General features: G+C 36.9%; 5 protein-coding genes across 11 annotated transcripts; 3 read left to right on the top strand and 2 right to left on the bottom strand.

The window, feature by feature from the left end:
* The first annotated feature begins 475 nt into the window (after positions 1-475).
* Positions 476-6,467, top strand: Suv3 (Suv3 helicase). 3 transcript variants are annotated; one of them, XM_065317385.1, is made up of 8 exons: positions 476-860; positions 924-1,315; positions 1,377-1,488; positions 1,571-2,316; positions 2,370-2,549; positions 2,613-2,958; positions 5,684-5,735; positions 6,059-6,467. In XM_065317385.1, exons 1-8 carry the CDS (start codon positions 557-559, stop codon positions 6,087-6,089), a joined length of 2,163 nt encoding a protein of 720 aa, XP_065173457.1. In that variant the 5' UTR covers positions 476-556; the 3' UTR covers positions 6,090-6,467. The 3 variants fall into 3 exon arrangements, with proteins under 3 accessions (XP_065173457.1, XP_065173456.1, XP_065173455.1); XM_065317384.1 differs by lacking the exons at positions 5,684-5,735; positions 6,059-6,467 and adding an exon at positions 3,014-3,255; XM_065317383.1 differs by lacking the exons at positions 5,684-5,735; positions 6,059-6,467 and adding an exon at positions 3,014-3,255 and having other exon boundaries at positions 2,613-2,961.
* LOC135803711 (uncharacterized) lies at positions 3,183-5,385 on the bottom strand. Its single transcript, XM_065317387.1, has one exon. The coding sequence runs from the start codon at positions 4,795-4,797 to the stop codon at positions 3,253-3,255; it is 1,545 nt and encodes a 514-aa protein (XP_065173459.1). The 5' UTR covers positions 4,798-5,385; the 3' UTR covers positions 3,183-3,252.
* Positions 5,771-10,088, bottom strand: LOC135803708 (zinc finger protein Xfin-like). 2 transcript variants are annotated; one of them, XM_065317381.1, is made up of 4 exons: positions 9,589-10,088; positions 9,171-9,320; positions 9,042-9,110; positions 5,771-8,964 (listed from the first exon to the last, which is right to left on the bottom strand). In XM_065317381.1, exons 1-4 carry the CDS (start codon positions 9,730-9,732, stop codon positions 5,983-5,985), a joined length of 3,345 nt encoding a protein of 1,114 aa, XP_065173453.1. In that variant the 5' UTR covers positions 9,733-10,088; the 3' UTR covers positions 5,771-5,982. The 2 variants fall into 2 exon arrangements, with proteins under 2 accessions (XP_065173453.1, XP_065173454.1); XM_065317382.1 differs by having other exon boundaries at positions 5,771-8,937; positions 9,589-10,087.
* A 693-nt stretch (positions 10,089-10,781) lies between these two features.
* LOC135789404 (uncharacterized) lies at positions 10,782-12,359 on the top strand. Its single transcript, XM_065299206.1, has 2 exons — positions 10,782-11,004; positions 11,060-12,359. Exons 1-2 carry the CDS (start codon positions 10,941-10,943, stop codon positions 12,043-12,045), a joined length of 1,050 nt encoding a protein of 349 aa, XP_065155278.1. The 5' UTR covers positions 10,782-10,940; the 3' UTR covers positions 12,046-12,359.
* Positions 12,360-13,681: 1,322 nt separating this feature from the next.
* LOC135804324 (superoxide dismutase [Cu-Zn]) lies at positions 13,682-16,647 on the top strand. Of its 4 annotated transcripts, none has more exons than XM_065318156.1 (5): positions 13,682-13,826; positions 14,407-14,465; positions 14,537-14,728; positions 14,791-15,041; positions 16,444-16,647. In XM_065318156.1, exons 2-5 carry the CDS (start codon positions 14,412-14,414, stop codon positions 16,529-16,531), a joined length of 585 nt encoding a protein of 194 aa, XP_065174228.1. In that variant the 5' UTR covers positions 13,682-13,826; positions 14,407-14,411; the 3' UTR covers positions 16,532-16,647. The 4 variants fall into 4 exon arrangements, with proteins under 4 accessions (XP_065174228.1, XP_065174226.1, XP_065174229.1 ...); XM_065318154.1 differs by lacking the exon at positions 13,682-13,826 and adding an exon at positions 14,154-14,290; XM_065318155.1 differs by lacking the exon at positions 13,682-13,826 and adding an exon at positions 14,250-14,340.
* The last annotated feature ends 557 nt before the right edge of the window (positions 16,648-17,204 follow it).

Raw genomic sequence — 17,204 nt, 5'->3', positions numbered from 1 at the left:
GTACACGAGTGCACGCACTACCACACACAAGAAACAAGCAACACGCGATTCCAGTTTCTTAGAAATCTCGACTCGCAATTTTATGTGCAAAAGTGCATCCTAGCGACATCCTGCGTGAAACATTAAACTTATATTCAGCCTTGCATATTCATGTAAACATTGATAATCGTGTAGCGTTTTACCTGGTGGAGACAAACAAGCAACCCACAGGTTGTTATCAGTAGTCAGCCTTGTGCTGAGATATTCTTTTCATGAATTTAATTCTAAAAAGGACATCTCAGCGGCATCTTGAGTGAAAAATTGAAGTTAAATTTAAATTTTATTTATAAACTCTTACAAAATCAACAATAAAGACTTCTAATGATGTATAAACATGAATTAAATAATATTTAGCAATAATTTCATCTTTTCTGACCGTAAAACAATTATTTTCTTATATATTTTCCTACACATTCTCACTGACAATACCTATACACTATCTAACCATACATTTTCAACATGCTGTTCATATTTTGAAATATTCAAAGTGTTTTTTTGGTATTTAGAAGAATATAAAATGTTACAAAGCTCAAGAAAATTCCGAACGCTATGCAAGCTGATGCGTTCCAGCTCTCTGCATCGAAAACCATTATTTAACACTGCTATCCCAGCTAATTTCATCATTTCAAGGGGCAAGCGTAACAATTCTGCACCAATTTCATCTCTATTTACTCCAGTGACTGTCCAACAGAACACCGATGATGAAAATGTAGGCGCAGAACTCACAGGAACAATAAACAAAGCTGACTTGCTAAAAATCCTTAATAAATTCTATCAAAAACGTGAAATAAAACTACTTTTACAAGAAAATGGACTTGACAGTAAGTTTTATTCGAAATAAAATGCTTTCAATGCTTTATTATACATTATTCTTATTATTTTAGACTTTCTACAACATCAGGCCTACATTAGCTTCAGGAGATACTGCCTGGAAGCTCAGAATCTTCCAGTGGATCTTCACATAGTAATCAGTGATATCATCCAGGGAGCAGCGAATGCTTCAGATATTCTTCCATACTTTTTAAGGCATGCAAAACAAATGTTTCCACATCTAGACTGCATGGATGACCTTAAGAAAATCTCAGATTTACGAACGCCTGCTAACTGGTATCCAGATGCTAGGGCCATAACAAGGAAAATAATCTTTCACGCTGGGCCTACAAATAGTGGTAAAACTTATCATGCACTTGAAAGATTCATGACAGCAAAGAGTGGTGTGTATTGTGGCCCATTGAAACTCTTAGCTAGTGAAGTATTTAATAAATCAAATAATAATGTAAGTTTTGTATGATTATATCATTAAATATGTGTTAAATGAATATAAATCTTAAATCCAGGGCACTCCTTGTGATTTGGTCACTGGAGAAGAGCGAAACTTTGCTGATCCGAGCGGCAGTGCATCTTCACATGTCTCCTGCACAGTAGAAATGACTTCTGTGAATACCCCATGTAAGTTTATTATAACCTTAAAAATCTAAACTAAACTTAACCTCAAATTATAACTTATAACCTCAAAACTAAATATTTTAAGATGAAGTAGCTGTAATCGATGAAATCCAAATGATAAAAGACCCTAGCCGTGGCTGGGCATGGACACGAGCATTACTAGGAATCGTCGCTGAAGAAATCCACCTTTGTGGTGAACCAGGCGCAATAGATCTAATCAAACAACTCTGCCTCACCACCGGTGAAGACGTCGAAGTACGCAAATACAAACGCCTCACCGAGCTGAAAATCGAAGACGCACCTCTAGGAGGCTTAGACAACGTCCAACCGGGTGATTGCATCGTGTGTTTCAGCAAAAACGACATTTATTCAGTGTCACGCGGGATAGAAGCCACCGGAAGGGAAGTCGCAGTCATCTATGGCGGACTTCCGCCTAATACAAAACTTGCACAAGCTGCCAAATTCAACGACGTTGATAATAGTTGTAAGATATTAGTGGCCACAGATGCAATAGGCATGGGATTAAATCTAAGCATTCGAAGAATCATTTTTCATTCGTTGATAAAACCAGTAATCAATGAAAAAGGGGAAAAAGAAATGGACACCATGTCTGTATCACAAGCATTACAAATCGCAGGGAGAGCTGGGAGATACGGAACAAAATGGGAGCAAGGATTTGTCACAACTTTCAAACCTGAAGACTTAAACACACTGAAAACATTGTTATCTTCACCGACTGAACCCATAACTCAAGCTGGTCTTCACCCTACAGCCGAACAAATAGAATTATACGCTTATCACCTCCCAAATTCAACTTTAAGTAACTTAATGGTAAGAATCAGCAAAAAAATGTATTTTTATAACCTAAAAATCATGTTTTACAGGAAATTTTTGTCAGTTTATCAACTGTAGATGATTCTTTGTACTTTATGTGTAACATTGAAGATTTTAAGTTCCTTGCTGATATGATCCAACATGTCCCGCTGCCATTACGTGCAAGATACGTGTTTTGCTGTGCTCCTATCAACAAAAAGTTACCATTTGTCTGCACAATGTTCCTAAAGGTAAATATATACCCAAAACAACTTATAAACTCAATAAAAATGTTTTTTTTTGTGTTTGTGCAGTATGCAAGGCAATACAGTAAAAACGAGCGAATTACCTTTGACTGGCTGTGTAGAAACATCAACTGGCCTGTACAAACACCAAAAACCATCATAGATCTCGTTCACCTGGAAGCTGTCTTCGATGTGTTGGATTTATACCTCTGGTTGAGTTATCGCTTCATGGATTTGTTCGGTGAAGCAGCGCAAGTGCGTGACATGCAGAAGGAACTCGACGCTGTTATACAACAAGGCGTTGTACAGATTACCAGATTATTGAGAAACTCAGAAACTGGTATTGCTAGTGGTGATGCAGCTGCTCCCGATGAGGATGCTTACGCTTTACGCAGAAAACAACAAAATTATCTACGTGGTAACATAACCTCATTAGTTATAACCATATATAACCTCACTTTTTTTTCTAGAAGGAAAATCTGCGTCTTTGGGTCGTGGTAGGTTAACAGAACGATTATTAGCGCAAGGATTGATCACTCCCAACATGCTACAGGAGTTAAAAAAGGAATGGAAGGCTAATAAAGATGAAAATGTAGGTATTGATGAAGGGTATTTCGACGATGCGAAGAAAACGCGTCGTAAACGCAAACCAAAGTTTTGATTCGTATAAATTCTTAGTTTTTTTATAATAAAACAAAAAAATGAAAAATTATCCACCAATGGAGTGCTCATCACGTGGTGCTTCCTCCCAAGTCTCTTCTGCTACTTTTTCTTCAACTTGTGAAGTTGCTTCAAACTTAGACTCATCTTCCTCTTCTGTTTCTGCAACCAGTGATGCAGATGAACAACTCTCAGACAAATCATCCCAGAAAGGCTCACGTGAATCCTTCCATTTCAATAATCTAGCTAAATTCCTGTTGCGTTTCAAACTATCTGACTTATCCTCACATCTCAGGATAAGTTTGACATATGATTGAAAGGTTAACTGACCTTTTGATACCGCACCTAAGTTTTTCACGAATTCACGCCTTGCGACATCATTAATCTCATGAAAAATATTCAAAGCATTTGTAAGATACGGAGAAGCAGCTTCCGGTGATCCTTCATTGAGGAAATACTGCCCTATGTAGAGATGTGCCTGTCCAATGTAACTTTTCAATCCCTGCTTCTGCGCAAACTTCAACAACTTCTCCATCTGTTCTTTATTCTGATAAAAATCACCCATGACATAATAAGCTTGTGCAAGACCAATCATAGCCTCACAACATTCCTCCATCTGATGATTTGTCTTGTATAACAGGAAGGCTTTCATGAAATTACTCACGGCTTTATCCGCTTGTTGATTAGCCATCTCACATTGTCCCAGTAAATGAAAAACATCCGCACGGGGGAGACAAGCATCAATACCACGTTCACGTGCTTCCAGGGTTAACTCCAGAGCCCAGGCTGGGTCCCGTGACAACACAGCTTTCGCCTGATCCATTAAAGTATGATACAACACAGTGGATACCTCAATGAAGATGTACTTCTCAATATGACCAGTGATCTTCCCTGCTGACCATAGTTTATCTTTACTGTATTCTCTTGCTATGTTCAGGAACTGCATACCCAATGGGATAATCCTCGGTTGTTCAATGAGGTACTTCCCGTAGAGGTAATAGGTCATCGTGTGTCTGAATCTGTCATCAGCGCGGTAATTCGTGGTGATGTTTAGACACTGTGCGAAGACTTGTTCACCTAACCACCACCAATCAACAGGACCAAATGCATTCTTATAAGCGATTTTCAACAACTCTTCAATTTCCAATTCGATATCTTCTTGTATATGTGCTGTTTCTGCTTTCTTCAGATTATCATAGAGATAAGTGAGTTGATCATTGCTTTCTTTGAGAACAGGTCGTGCTTGGATGATTACATCATAGCTATGATCAGCACGGTAAGCCTCTTGGTACTCCATGAGTTGTGAGAGGAATTTCGCGGTGTGGAAGTAGCCATCTTCTTCCAACTCAGCTAAGAGTGCTTCATGGAATGGTAACCTAAACCTGCGAATTTCTGTTTTTGATAATTTCGGAAGATTCGCACGCATTTCTTTGAGTTGATAGTGTTTTTCACGCATAGCTTTGCGTTGCTTGTAGGTTTTGACCTTGGGACGTGTTATACCATCACCTACGAGTTGGTTCAAGGTTGTTGTGGGTGTAAGTGGATGACCAGCTTGTTGGATGGATTTTGCAGTACGTGAGGACCTGGCATCCATCTTGTTTTGTAAAACGGTAAAAACGGTAAAAAGTGTGTGAAATATTTGACAGATGACAGCTTGTTTTTTTTTGTTTGTTACAAAACTGTATGAAATTTATTAGATTTTTATATATTTATAAACTCTAGGAGGTTTAGACAACGTCCAACTGGGTGATTGCATCGTTTGTTTCAGCAAAAACGACATTTATTCAGTGTCACGTGGGATAGAAGCCACCGGAAGGGAAGTCGCAGTCATCTATGGCGGACTTCCGCCTAATACAAAACTTGCACAAGCTGCCAAATTCAACGACGTTGATAATAGTTGTAAGATATTAGTAGCCACAGATGCAATAGGCATGGGATTAAATTTAAGCATTCGACGAATCATTTTTCATTCGTTGATAAAACCAGTAATCAATGAAAAAGGGGAAAAAGAAATGGACGCCATGTCTGTATCACAAGCATTACAAATAGCAGGGAGAGCTGGGAGATACGGAACAAAATGGGAGCAAGGATTTGTCACAACTTTCAAACTTGAAGACTTAAACACACTGAAAACTTTGTTATCTTCACCGACTGAACCCATAACACAAGCTGGGCTTCACCCAACAGCTGAACAAATAGAATTATACGCTTATCACCTCCCAAATTCAACTTAATGGTAAGAATTTGCATGAAAATCTATTATTATAACCTAAAAATCATGTTTTACAGGAAATTTTCGTCAGTTTATCAACTGTAGATGATTCTTTGTACTTTATGTGTAACATTGAAGATTTTAAGTTCCTTGCTGATATGATCCAACATGTCGTAGCTTACGCTTTACGAAGAAAACAACGAAATTATCTACGTGGTAACACAACCTCATTAGTTATAATCTTATATAACCTCACTTTTTTGTTTAGAAGGAATATCCACATCTATGGGTCGTTGGCATCCATCTTGTTTTATAAAAAGGTAAAAAATGTGTGAAATATTTGACAGATGACAACTTGTTTTTTGTTACAAAACTGTATGAAATTTATTAGATTTTTATATATTTATAAACATTGTCAAATCATTTGTAATACTTCTATGCACAGAGGGAAACGCAAACATGGTTTGCAAACTTAATCGCTGGGTAACTCACTTACCAATAAACATTAACAATACAGGCTTACAACTACGTAAAAATAGCATACATCTAGCGAGTGTCAATCGAGTCTCAAAATGGATGCTCATCGAGAATGTGTCTGCGCAGATCAGATCTATCTTCATAACTTTTCTTGCAAACTCCACAGAATAATTTCGTCGCAGGACTCTTTGAAATAACAACAGGAGAAGTTTTATTACCTCCTGTAGACTTCTTACCACCAGAGGGCATAGTATCACCCCGTCGTTGATGCATCCGCACATGACTGGACAACGCCGCCATATTGCGGAATTCATCATCACAAATCGGACACACACAACATCCTTTGGGAATAAAAGGTACCCCAGGATGTGCATCCCTTGTATGATCTCTTAATTCCTCCTCACCTCCAAATTCCGCGCCACAGATCTTACAATACTCATAACCTTTCTTAAACTTCTTTTTAGGTTGTGTCACCACTGGTGGTTCCAATGCAGGTCTCTTCCCTGTTGATGATTCAACTTTAACATGAGCGAGTCTCATGTGTTCATTGAGTTCATCCGCACGTTCGAAAAACTTCCAACATGTCGGACATCTTAGTTTACCATGAACTGACGTTTGATGCGACTGCAGCGCCGTGGTGCTCGGGAACAACTTACCGCAAGTGATACAGATGTAAGTCTTATCCTTGAACAACTTCTCTTTGTTGATATTCAACGTGGCAGGGGTTTCTTTGATAGTAACTTGTGGTTCAAATGGATTACTAGCCCCAGTAGTACCAACAGTGTCATTTTTTAACCTAAAAGTCCCCGTGCGTTTATGCCATCCAATATGTCCGCGTAAACTCTCCTTCGAAGGCAATTTCTTGTTACAAATCTCACAAATCTGCGGAACATCCGGTTCCTTCACCTTCGCAGTTGTACACTGCACAGCATGCTCATCACGCATGTGAATATTCAAATCCTCCTCGGACGCAAACCCAACCTTACAGAATTTACACTGTATCGCCGTAGATTTCACCAGATGGCTCTGCCTGTGCTTGATCCACTCCTGATTGGATTTACTCACGTATTTACAAATGCTACAAAAGTACCGCTTGAACTTCGGCGGACTTGAACCCACGCCATGTGTGCGCATGTGCTGTTTGAGATTGCCTCTATTCGCAAACACCTTGAAACATTTATTACACGTTGAATAATCTGTGTCATCCGTGTGTGCAGGGCTTGTGCTATCACTAGACGCCTGCGCATTGACGCCGTCACTCTCCGCATGCATCTGCATATGCAGGGACCAATCAGGCATGGATTTCAGCGACACGTGACATCCTGTACGCTTACAAAACCGTGGAAAACTCGTCAAGTCATTATTATGCACAACAGCGTCTTTGTGAGTACGGCGCATGTGCACACCAAGACCACGCGCAGTCGCAAATAATCTTTTACATAGTTTACATTGAGAATTCAAAGCTTTTATATCTTCTTCATCAATAGAAGACAACACAGGCATTGTATCAAGGTCATCATCATCAGCCCTTCCACTAGACCGGCGATAATTCAAAGTATTCGGATCTCTTGTGAGGGAAATCTTCAAATGACTAGCGCGGTGTTTGTCTAGCTCTTCAACGCTTGCGCATTTGCGTCCACACTCCTTACACGCGTGTATGTGATTATTCATGAGATGATTCTGAAGCATTTCCATTGTAGAGAAAGTACCTTCACAATTCCCGCAGTTAAACGTACTCATGCGTTGTTTTTTATTCAGTTGATGTGCTTGTTTCAAATGCCTGCGGAAATTCCCTGCGTTGCTGAATGATTTGAAACAAACCTGACATTCAAACTGTGAATTTATTTGTTTGTACGCAGTTGGTTCAGTAGTTTCAATAACTTTCGCTTGATTCTCTTCAGGGATAATATCTTCTGATTCATAAACAAGCGCAGGAGGTCCATCTGTTTCGTTATTATTCAATGGTGAAGCAGCGTCGCCATTTTGTGGTCCTATGTAACAATCCACGCCAACACGTTTCGCCGCATCCAAATCATACCCATGCTCGGTTTGTAGATGGCGCACGAGGAACAACTCCTGCTTGCATTTGAGGTTACACTCCACGCATGCGTACAACGCAACAAACGGCAACTCTTTAATCTGAAAGCTGTCATCAACCATGAACTCTTCACCTTCTTCATCATCATGTGTGCTTGTACAATGTTGTTTAAACTCTTCCAGAGTATCAAACATTAAGTCACACATGTCACAGCTGGGTTTCATCACGCAGGAGCTGAGTAAATGCTGTTTGAATGCAGTTGAGTTTGTGAATTGCTTCTCGCAGATACACTGCATGCTCAGACTCTGAGATAAATGCTCCTCGACGTGCTGCGCGTAGGAATCAAACAACCTCGCTGTACAATGACAGATCTTACATTTGAACGCTTGATAATTACGATGTTTATTGATTCCACGCTCGATGCAATTGCTCACATCATGCATGTATTCAAAATCATCACATTTGCAACTACTACTGATGCGATGCCTGGAAAAGCCTGACCTTGTGAAGGTCGTGCAACAATTCTGACAGGAATACGGCGGTAGATACACTCCTTCGTACTTTTTCAGATGTCCAAGGAGTGCCTTGCGACTGGGTTGCACTTTATTATGGCATGCGCAGATATACTCACTCAATTGTGTGTATATTAACTTCATACGCTTGGAATATTGTATTTCTGTCTTTGTGAATGGTTCCAGATTGACATAATCCATCTTTTTTGCTAGTTGGAGCGTAGCTGCGAAGTCAATCTGTTCCCGGGAGTCATTTATGGTTTTCTTTGGGGTTGTGGGAGCTTCAGGGACTCGAAAAGTGTCATCTGGAGGTTTTTCTGATACTGGTACTGATACTTCAGGAGTATCACTCGGGGGAGATTCTTCTGTGATTACCTCGATGGTTTGTATCAATTCAGCTGGTTCCACTTCAAGATTCCGCAGCATTTCGGCTGTTGGGAGGTTTGGCGAGAGTATTGGTGGAAGTTCATCGTCCTGGGGCTGGTCTGGAGTCTCCTGCGATTCAATTTTTACTGATAAAGGCTGTGAAACGTTCAAAGTTTTGAAAACAACGGGAATTTAGACCGTTGGAGAGGTTTTAAGAGGTTTTTTATACTTACACTGCCTATTTGAGAAGGAACATAGACAACTTCATCATCAGATGCAGGTTCTTCCTTGATTTGTATACTCTAAAAGTCATTGTGGATGGTTTTAGTTTTTGATTGAGTTTGGTGATGATTGTTTCTTACCTCATTCAAGAGTTCTGCCTCAAAAACACTCAGATGTTTAGCAAGCTGTATTTGGTTGTTAAGGCAGAGTTTCTTGAAGTTGTCGTAGTTCTTCACACACAGGAAGCATCTATCACAAATATTTGTTGTCACTTTGTCTTGTAGCGTCACCTAAATAGAGAAAATCATAATAAAAACCCTCAATTTTACAAAGGAACATTTTATAATTTTATATTTCAACTTTACAAGCCTGTAGAATGTCAATTAAAGCAGGAAACAATAAAAGACTGATGTTTTCAGATGTAGAATTTAATAAAGAATACGATAGTGAAAGAATGGCGACTCTAGCTCTTTTAATTCTCGAGATATCAACAAAAAACTAGAAGATTTCATGCTGATGCCAACATAACCTGAGCACGCTACGTAGACATAGTAGTACCTTGATGCCGACGACCGAGAGGATCTTCTCGGTGATGTGCGCGGGTCTGTTCTTCGCGGAGAAGATGTTGGCCATCTGGCACTTCTCGTCGAGGCAGAGGCGGCAGCAGGTGCGGAAGTTGACGTACTCCATTGATTGCTCCATCTTGATGTAACTCTACTGCTACTACCCTAATGATGAAGCAGTGAAGCAAGCGATCAGAGCCACCTCGGATCTATACACTAATGATCCGTTGCTAGGGCCGGCCCAATCGCCGCGCGGGGCATTCCCCAACTTGAACTTCGCGACACAATGGATGACGCTACCGGAGGCATCAACAAGTCCACAAGATGTTTGCCGATGTTGCTGATACAACGACCGCACTGGCGTCCCGGCGGGTCACAGCTCGCCCCACTCCAAGCGGGTAGAGTGGACGCTGACTCAACAACAAACTCCTCTCCAAACAGGCAGCCTACACGGATATGGTCGGAATCTATGGGCATGGGCCTTGTTGAAGGATAAATAGAATTCAAGATGATGATAATGGACTGTAAAGATTCATTCATTCATTATGGTGAAAGGAATGATGATGATCATGATTGGATCAGGTCTAGTTAACAGTGACCTCTATCAAAATGCAGAGTTTTATTGATTCCTAAAGACATTTTAGAGGGAATATTTGTAGAAGTACAAAAGAGACTTGTCTGTGAACCCTCTAAACCCTTTTTATCATTAATCAATCTTAGTCTTTGAATGATCATCATTTGATCCTTAAAAGTCACTAGATTTCCCTAGAATGATGAAATACTCTTGAAAAAAGCTATTATAAAGAGTGTTGCAATTAGTGGCACTCTTGTATAATGTATATTTATCATTATACTAAGTTGATTCATCATAAAACTCAGTAAAAGTTGATTATTCATGATGGAAAACCCAAAAAGAATCAAAATATTTGAATTCCCTGTTATATAACTGTTGTCACAGTGTTGCCAACCAAGAAACGATTGTTGATGAATGTCATAACATCCAAAAGTCACTAGATTCCACACTGGTGTATTCCTTCAAAAAATCTAATATAAAGTATGTTAGAACACTTTAAACTCTTGCATAACATAAATTTTTCTTTATTTTAACTAAATTCATCATAAAACTCTGTAAAACTTGCTTATTTATCATGAAAAACTCATAAAACCAAAAAATATTCAAATTCCCTGTTACATAACTGTCACTGCAATGTCACCAACCTGAAAACATAACATTCCCCTAATTTGCATAAACTTCACTTGTGGTTCATTGTGTGAATCACTTCATTAAACGGTTCAACGTTTGTAATTAAACCCAAATCGAATATTAGTGCCTTCACCACCGTCACCATGAACAAACACGTCTTCATCGTCTTCCTCTGCTCGTTCAGCGAGCTCTGGGCGTACAAAAACTGTAAGCTTCTAGGTTATATTTACACACAAAAAAAATACTCATATATTTATTGTAGATACCGTAGAAAACCCCAGCGTGTGTTCATCCGTGAGTAAACGAACGATAAAACTCGGCTCCGGCACAGACTCATCAGTACTCATCACACAAAGAAGATTATCCGACCACACAATAGAATGGAACAAAGACTACAAGTGTTCATTCGACATTAAAAGCCGAGGAATCATTTCATCACTGCTAGATGAACCAGTTGGTATATTCGCCGTGGTGCAGAGCATGAATCTGCGCCGGGATGCAATCACACATGAGTGTATTGATTACATTCAGTTCAAAGACAGTCGTGGGCGCACATCGTTGAGGTTATGTGGTGATCTCAATGCGCAGTACGCAATGGACGGTAAATTTGACAGCTCGGATGAAGACTCCGACGAATCAGATGCGCCGGATTTATTCGGCTACCATGATGAAGTGTCATTTTTGACATTTGATGATCCATATGGACTTTTAACGGTTTATATCTATATTGATAGCAAACCATTGGAGCGTGGTGAACACACTGATTTTACTCTTGCGTTTACTGGTTATAAACACTGCCGGAATTCTGGTTATAAAAGTTGCGATTTTGACAAGAGTAAATGTATCTACGAAGCGTTCTTCCAAGATGGCGTTGTCAACTGTCCGTATTACGACTGTCTGGATGAAGGCGGTTGTAAAATGTTGAAACCCATCGATGTGGATAAACCATTGACGATTGGAAGTCACATTTTGATTGGATCTGCGACTAGTTTGGTTGTATCATTCATTGTTTTTGTACTTTGCCTGTATAGTTGCCGAAAATATGGTAAGTTTTGTTGGTCTGAGGAATTCTCACGTCCGCCGCCGAATATTAGGCCACCACCAGCGCAGACCAATGCACAGGTTGCGCCCTCTGTGGCTGAAACTGTGAATTTACACACTCCGGCCGTTCCAAGTGCACCTACACCGGAGGATAAAGATATGCCGCCATCTTATGAGAGTTTATTCCCCCCGGGCGCTACCAGATGATTACTCACAGCTAAAATTCTCTTTTATGCCTTGTTTTATGCTAATAATACGCAATGTAAAGGCCTAATTGTATTTTTGTACATATCGTAGTGTAGGGTGCGTAAGTTAGGTTATGAGTGCGTGAGCGGCCATTTTTGCTCAACGTGTAGCGTATATTTATGATATTTGGATGTGCAAATGTGATAATGAGGGTGAATCAAGTCGAATGATCTGAGAGATTAGTTTTTTTGATATTTATATATAAGGAATATTATTTTGAAGCGGGAGAAGTGCGAATTTTTATGGAAGCACGAATAAAATCTAAGTTTAAATAATTTTTGGGGCGCTTTTTATTCAAAAATAATATTTATTAAGAAAGTGATGGGAAAATAAGTTAAATGCGTTATTTTAACATGAAAAGTACATACTAGCGTCCTCTAGTGGGTATTCTAAGCAACAAAGTGTTCACATTTGTTTCTATGACCTTGACGCGTGCACGCAGTGTACACTCACATCACACAACAAGCCTGTCATCTGTAGTACTTTCGTAAATGTCCACAGATGGCGCTGCCATGCACTTTTTAACTAAAAATACTCAGCAATATCATTCTCAACGTTGTTTTGTAAATATTTCGACTGATTTTTTACTTTTCAAGATGCGTTGTAATCAAATCAACCTTAAATTTTATCATTTCACGTTTATTTATTTATATTTCAACGTATATCGTTATAAATTCAACTAAAACATAGATTTTTACGTCAAATTCTTCATAATTTTCATTAAAATTTAATTTTTTTGAAGTTAAACTAACAATATTAACGAAAAAATATTATTTTATTAATTTTAGGCCTTAAAACAGCTAAAACCACGCATAAAACATCAAAAAACAATAAATATCGCTCTAAATTCACCAAAAACATAATTTTACTACCGATTTATTAATATTATTAAATACTAATCAACATAATTTCTTAATACGTGATTCATTAATCGTATTTAAACGACCTTGCACTAGAAACCTGCTTTTTACGCATTTCATTAATAAAACCGCTAAAACGCATTAAAAATCATTAAAAATCATTAAAAATCAATGTCTGCAGCCACAATCACTGATTTTCCCATACATGTTGATCACATTACATTGCATAATGTGCAATACGCCGGATTAAAGTGAATAATTACGATTTTCCGTTCGTCCAAGGTCATGATCACTTACTTTACATCGTAAACAGTTTTAACAATTTGTTTTCCACTTGACTATCGCATCGGAGTCATCATTATTCATAGTTTAGTTTATTTTTGTTGAGATAGATCATGTTTATGAGGTTTTACGGCGGTATTTGATCACAACGGAATCTTCCAGAGGAAACAAAAGTTGTTGACACTTAAATCATCATTGTGATAATAAATTGGGCCAAATTACCACGTCTCAAGTGTATATCACGATGAAATAATGTAAATTTTCACGTTTTTTTTACATTTTCGCCTAGATTTAGTGATAAAACAGTCTAGGAATGTTAGTAGATGTTATTCACGTGTGTAATTGTGTTATGTACACTTTGGCATTGAAATTATCGCAGCATATGACTTGAACAAGGTTTTACAACAATCTGGAGTGCTGGGTCGAGTTTAATAAAAAGCGCACGGCTTGCGATTACAAAAATCAGTCATTGCATTGTTTGCAAAGTGAAAACATCGAAAAAATCACAAGATTTAGTGTTTCTACGGTGATATATTGTGCTACAAGTGATTAAGTGTGACTTTAATAGACTATTTTGTTGTTTGTACTACAAATCGAAAGGTATGTCACAAATACACGCGTAAAACGCTTGAAATTTGTATAATTTAATGTAATATGTCGCAAGTGACACAAATTTCTGCAGAAATTCCAGTTTAAGGTGACCTTTTACTTAAATTCGCATAATTATCACCGTAATCATTAAAATATTCAATAAAATAGGTTATTATGTGTGTATTGGGTTGCCTATATTAGATTTACGCATGTATTTATATTGTGATGTGAGATGAACGCGTGAATCACTTGAATTAAGTGAAGAATTGCAGATTATGATTAAATCTCATTGTGTCTGACATCTGAGACGTTGCACAGATAAACCAGTTATTACACCGGCGTAGTTCAAAACCGGTATTGCATATGTATGTGTTGATTATTACGCCGCCATGTTTATATAAAGCGAGTGCGCAGAGCTAACGCCAAACATTACATCAACGTGCTTCGAAGAGAAAACAAGTGTTAAAGATATTGTAAGTTAAAGTTAAAGTCAAGTCAATTAATCTCCTTGACCGACTTATAAGTATTAATTTATTTATACTTACGTGTATATCATTTAATTTCAATTAATGAATTAATTCTGTTACAGTTAAAATGTTGCGGTTAAGTTTTTTCGCGTTGTGTTTCGTGGTTTGCGTCTATGCTGAGGTTAGTTAATCTAATATATGTAGTTGTAATGTAGGTGTATATTGGGTTGCATATATTAATTTTATCTTTAGCATCAAGCTACTGTGACGCTGAGCGGCGAGAAAGTGAAAGGCGTTGTAAAGTTCACGAAAACCGACAAAGGTGTCGTTGTTGAGGGCAATGTCACTGGTTTAACACCGGGGAAACACGGTTTTCACGTGCATCAATTCGGTGATCTCAGCAACGGCTGCGCCACCACCGGCGGACATTTCAATCCGTTAAAAGTAATTAATTCAAAAAATAATCACATATTAATTAAAACATAATATTTTATTTAAAAAAATAGAAAAATCATGGCGCCCGTGACGCTACCGAACGCCACGTTGGAGATCTCGGCAACATTGAAGCTGACGACAAAGGTGTCGCCACTATCTCCCTGACAGACCACGTTATTGACCTTGAGGGTGACAATAACATCATCGGCCGCGCTATTGTAGTGCATGAGGGCGAGGATGACTACGGTCTTGGTGGTCATGATGATTCACTCACCACTGGACACGCTGGTGGACGTGTGGCATGCGGCATCATTGGCCGATTGTAAATATCTCCTAAGATTATCTCTATTTTAACCTAACATAACCTATCATGACATCTTCCTTGGCTGAAATTAACTGGAAATAAAAGTATACGTTATTTGTTTGTTACATGTTACACACGCCATGTTTATTTTTCTGTTTGCTATCATGTATTTAGTGGGGTGTGTATGTTTTGTGGTTTGAATAAACTGTATTATGAGAAGTTATTACGCTGTTGTCGGATATTTTAAGGGGGAATAATGTTTGGAGTGTTTTAGGGGTTAAAATTGATGAAATTATGAATAAAACTTTGGAAAATTATTGTTTTTGAGTGTTTTTACGTTGAATTGTTTATAATTTTTATTAAATTTTAGTTTTTTCAACGTAATTTATGAGAGAATTGAAATTTTGACAGGTTTTGGTCTTAAAACTGATAAAATCACAAATAAAACACTAAAAAATAATAATTTTAAGTGTTTTTACATTGAATTGTTTATAATTTTTACAAAATTTTAGTTTTTTCTTCGTCATATTAAAGATATCATTGGCAAAATAATATTTTGACAGTTTTTGACAGTAAAACTTATCAAACTACCCAAGAAAACATTAAAAATAATTATTTGAAGTATTTTTGCTTTGAATTGTTTATAATTTTTACTAAACTTTAGTTTTGCACTGTAATTTATGACAAAAATGATATTTTGACAGTTTTTGGTCTTAAAACTGATAAAATCACAAATAAAACTTTAAAAAATAATAATTTTAAGTGTTTTTGCGTCGAATTGTTTATAATTTTAACAAAATGTTGATTTTTTCAATGGAATATTAAGGATATTGATCGGAAAATAATATTTTGACAATTTTTGGCAGTAAAACTTTTGAAGTTAGGAGGAAAACACTAAAAAACAATAAATTTGCTTGTTTTTACCTTAAATTGTTTATAATATTTAAAATATTAGTTTTTTTCTACGTAATATTAAAGATATCAAAGGATAAACAATATTTTGACATTTTTTTGATACTAAAACTAATAAAATTACCAAGAAAACCTTTAAAATTATGATTTAAGGTGTTTTTTAGCTTAAATTGTTTATAATTTCCATAAAATTTTAGTTTTTTCAACGTAATATTGATAATATTTACAAAAAAATAATATTTTGATTGTTTTTGACACTTAACCTAACAAAATTACCAAGAAAACACAAAAACAATCATTTTAAGTGTTGCTTACGTTAAATTGTTTATAATTATTACCATACTTTAATTTTTTCATTGTATTATTACTGTTTTTACATAATAATGGTAATTTCCTTATCGCTTTTGTTTTTCCAACTGAACCTAACCTATATGTAACATTTTTTGATTTAATTTCACCTTTTGTATGTAATTATTACTTATTTATTATTGTTTTGTTTGTTGTTTAGAGTCAATCGTGGATTAAACGTGTCGCCATCGCTGTTTCTTACTGTTATCACCAGTTTTGTTATCACTCTTGGATTTTACCGTCGTTAAAACTTAAAATTGTTTTTTTTTTATTTTTATTTCTTTGAATTCTTAATTTTTTGTTATTTTTACGTTATTCTTTTTTAATATCTTAAGTAATAAATAATAAAATGTTATAAAAATTATTAGAATAGTAATTTTATAACCTTTTTCTTATTAATATTTCAAAATGTAAACATTAAACACTGAAACACTAAAAAGCATTGATTGCAAAAACTTTCCGTGTCTGGAAAAAGGTAAGAGGTGAAAGGTGAAACTTGACCAGGTCAACGGCGCACAATTAACGTTTCTTTTCGGCCCGGCTTGGCTGATATCGATTTTAGATTTGCACGCGCCGCGCAATTTCTACAATCTAATACGGAATCGAAAAGGTACAAAACAAATCATAAACTTATTACAAATTTAATCACATCAGATCAAATCTAACCTAAAAAAGAACATTTTTTGACGTTTTCTAACATTTTTAAGATTTTTGACATTTTTGACATTTCACATATGACATTTGACATTTCTGACAGGTTTAACGTTTGACATATTCAACATTTAACATTTTTGACATTTTTGACACTTCACAAATGACATTTGACATTTTTGATATGTTTAACGTATGACATATTCAACATTTTACATTTTTGACATTTTTGACATTAAACATATGACATTTGACGTTTTTGACAGGTTT

This window comes from Atheta coriaria, unplaced genomic scaffold (assembly GCF_025399875.1).
Source record: "Atheta coriaria isolate IRGN ID8LTWV9N9 unplaced genomic scaffold, Caltech_Dcor_3.1 hic_scaffold_3_pilon, whole genome shotgun sequence".
Taxonomy (NCBI): Eukaryota; Metazoa; Arthropoda; class Insecta; order Coleoptera; family Staphylinidae; genus Dalotia; species Dalotia coriaria.
The sequence above is the reverse complement of the archived record's forward strand: the minus strand, read 5'-3'. Positions and strand labels throughout refer to the sequence as shown.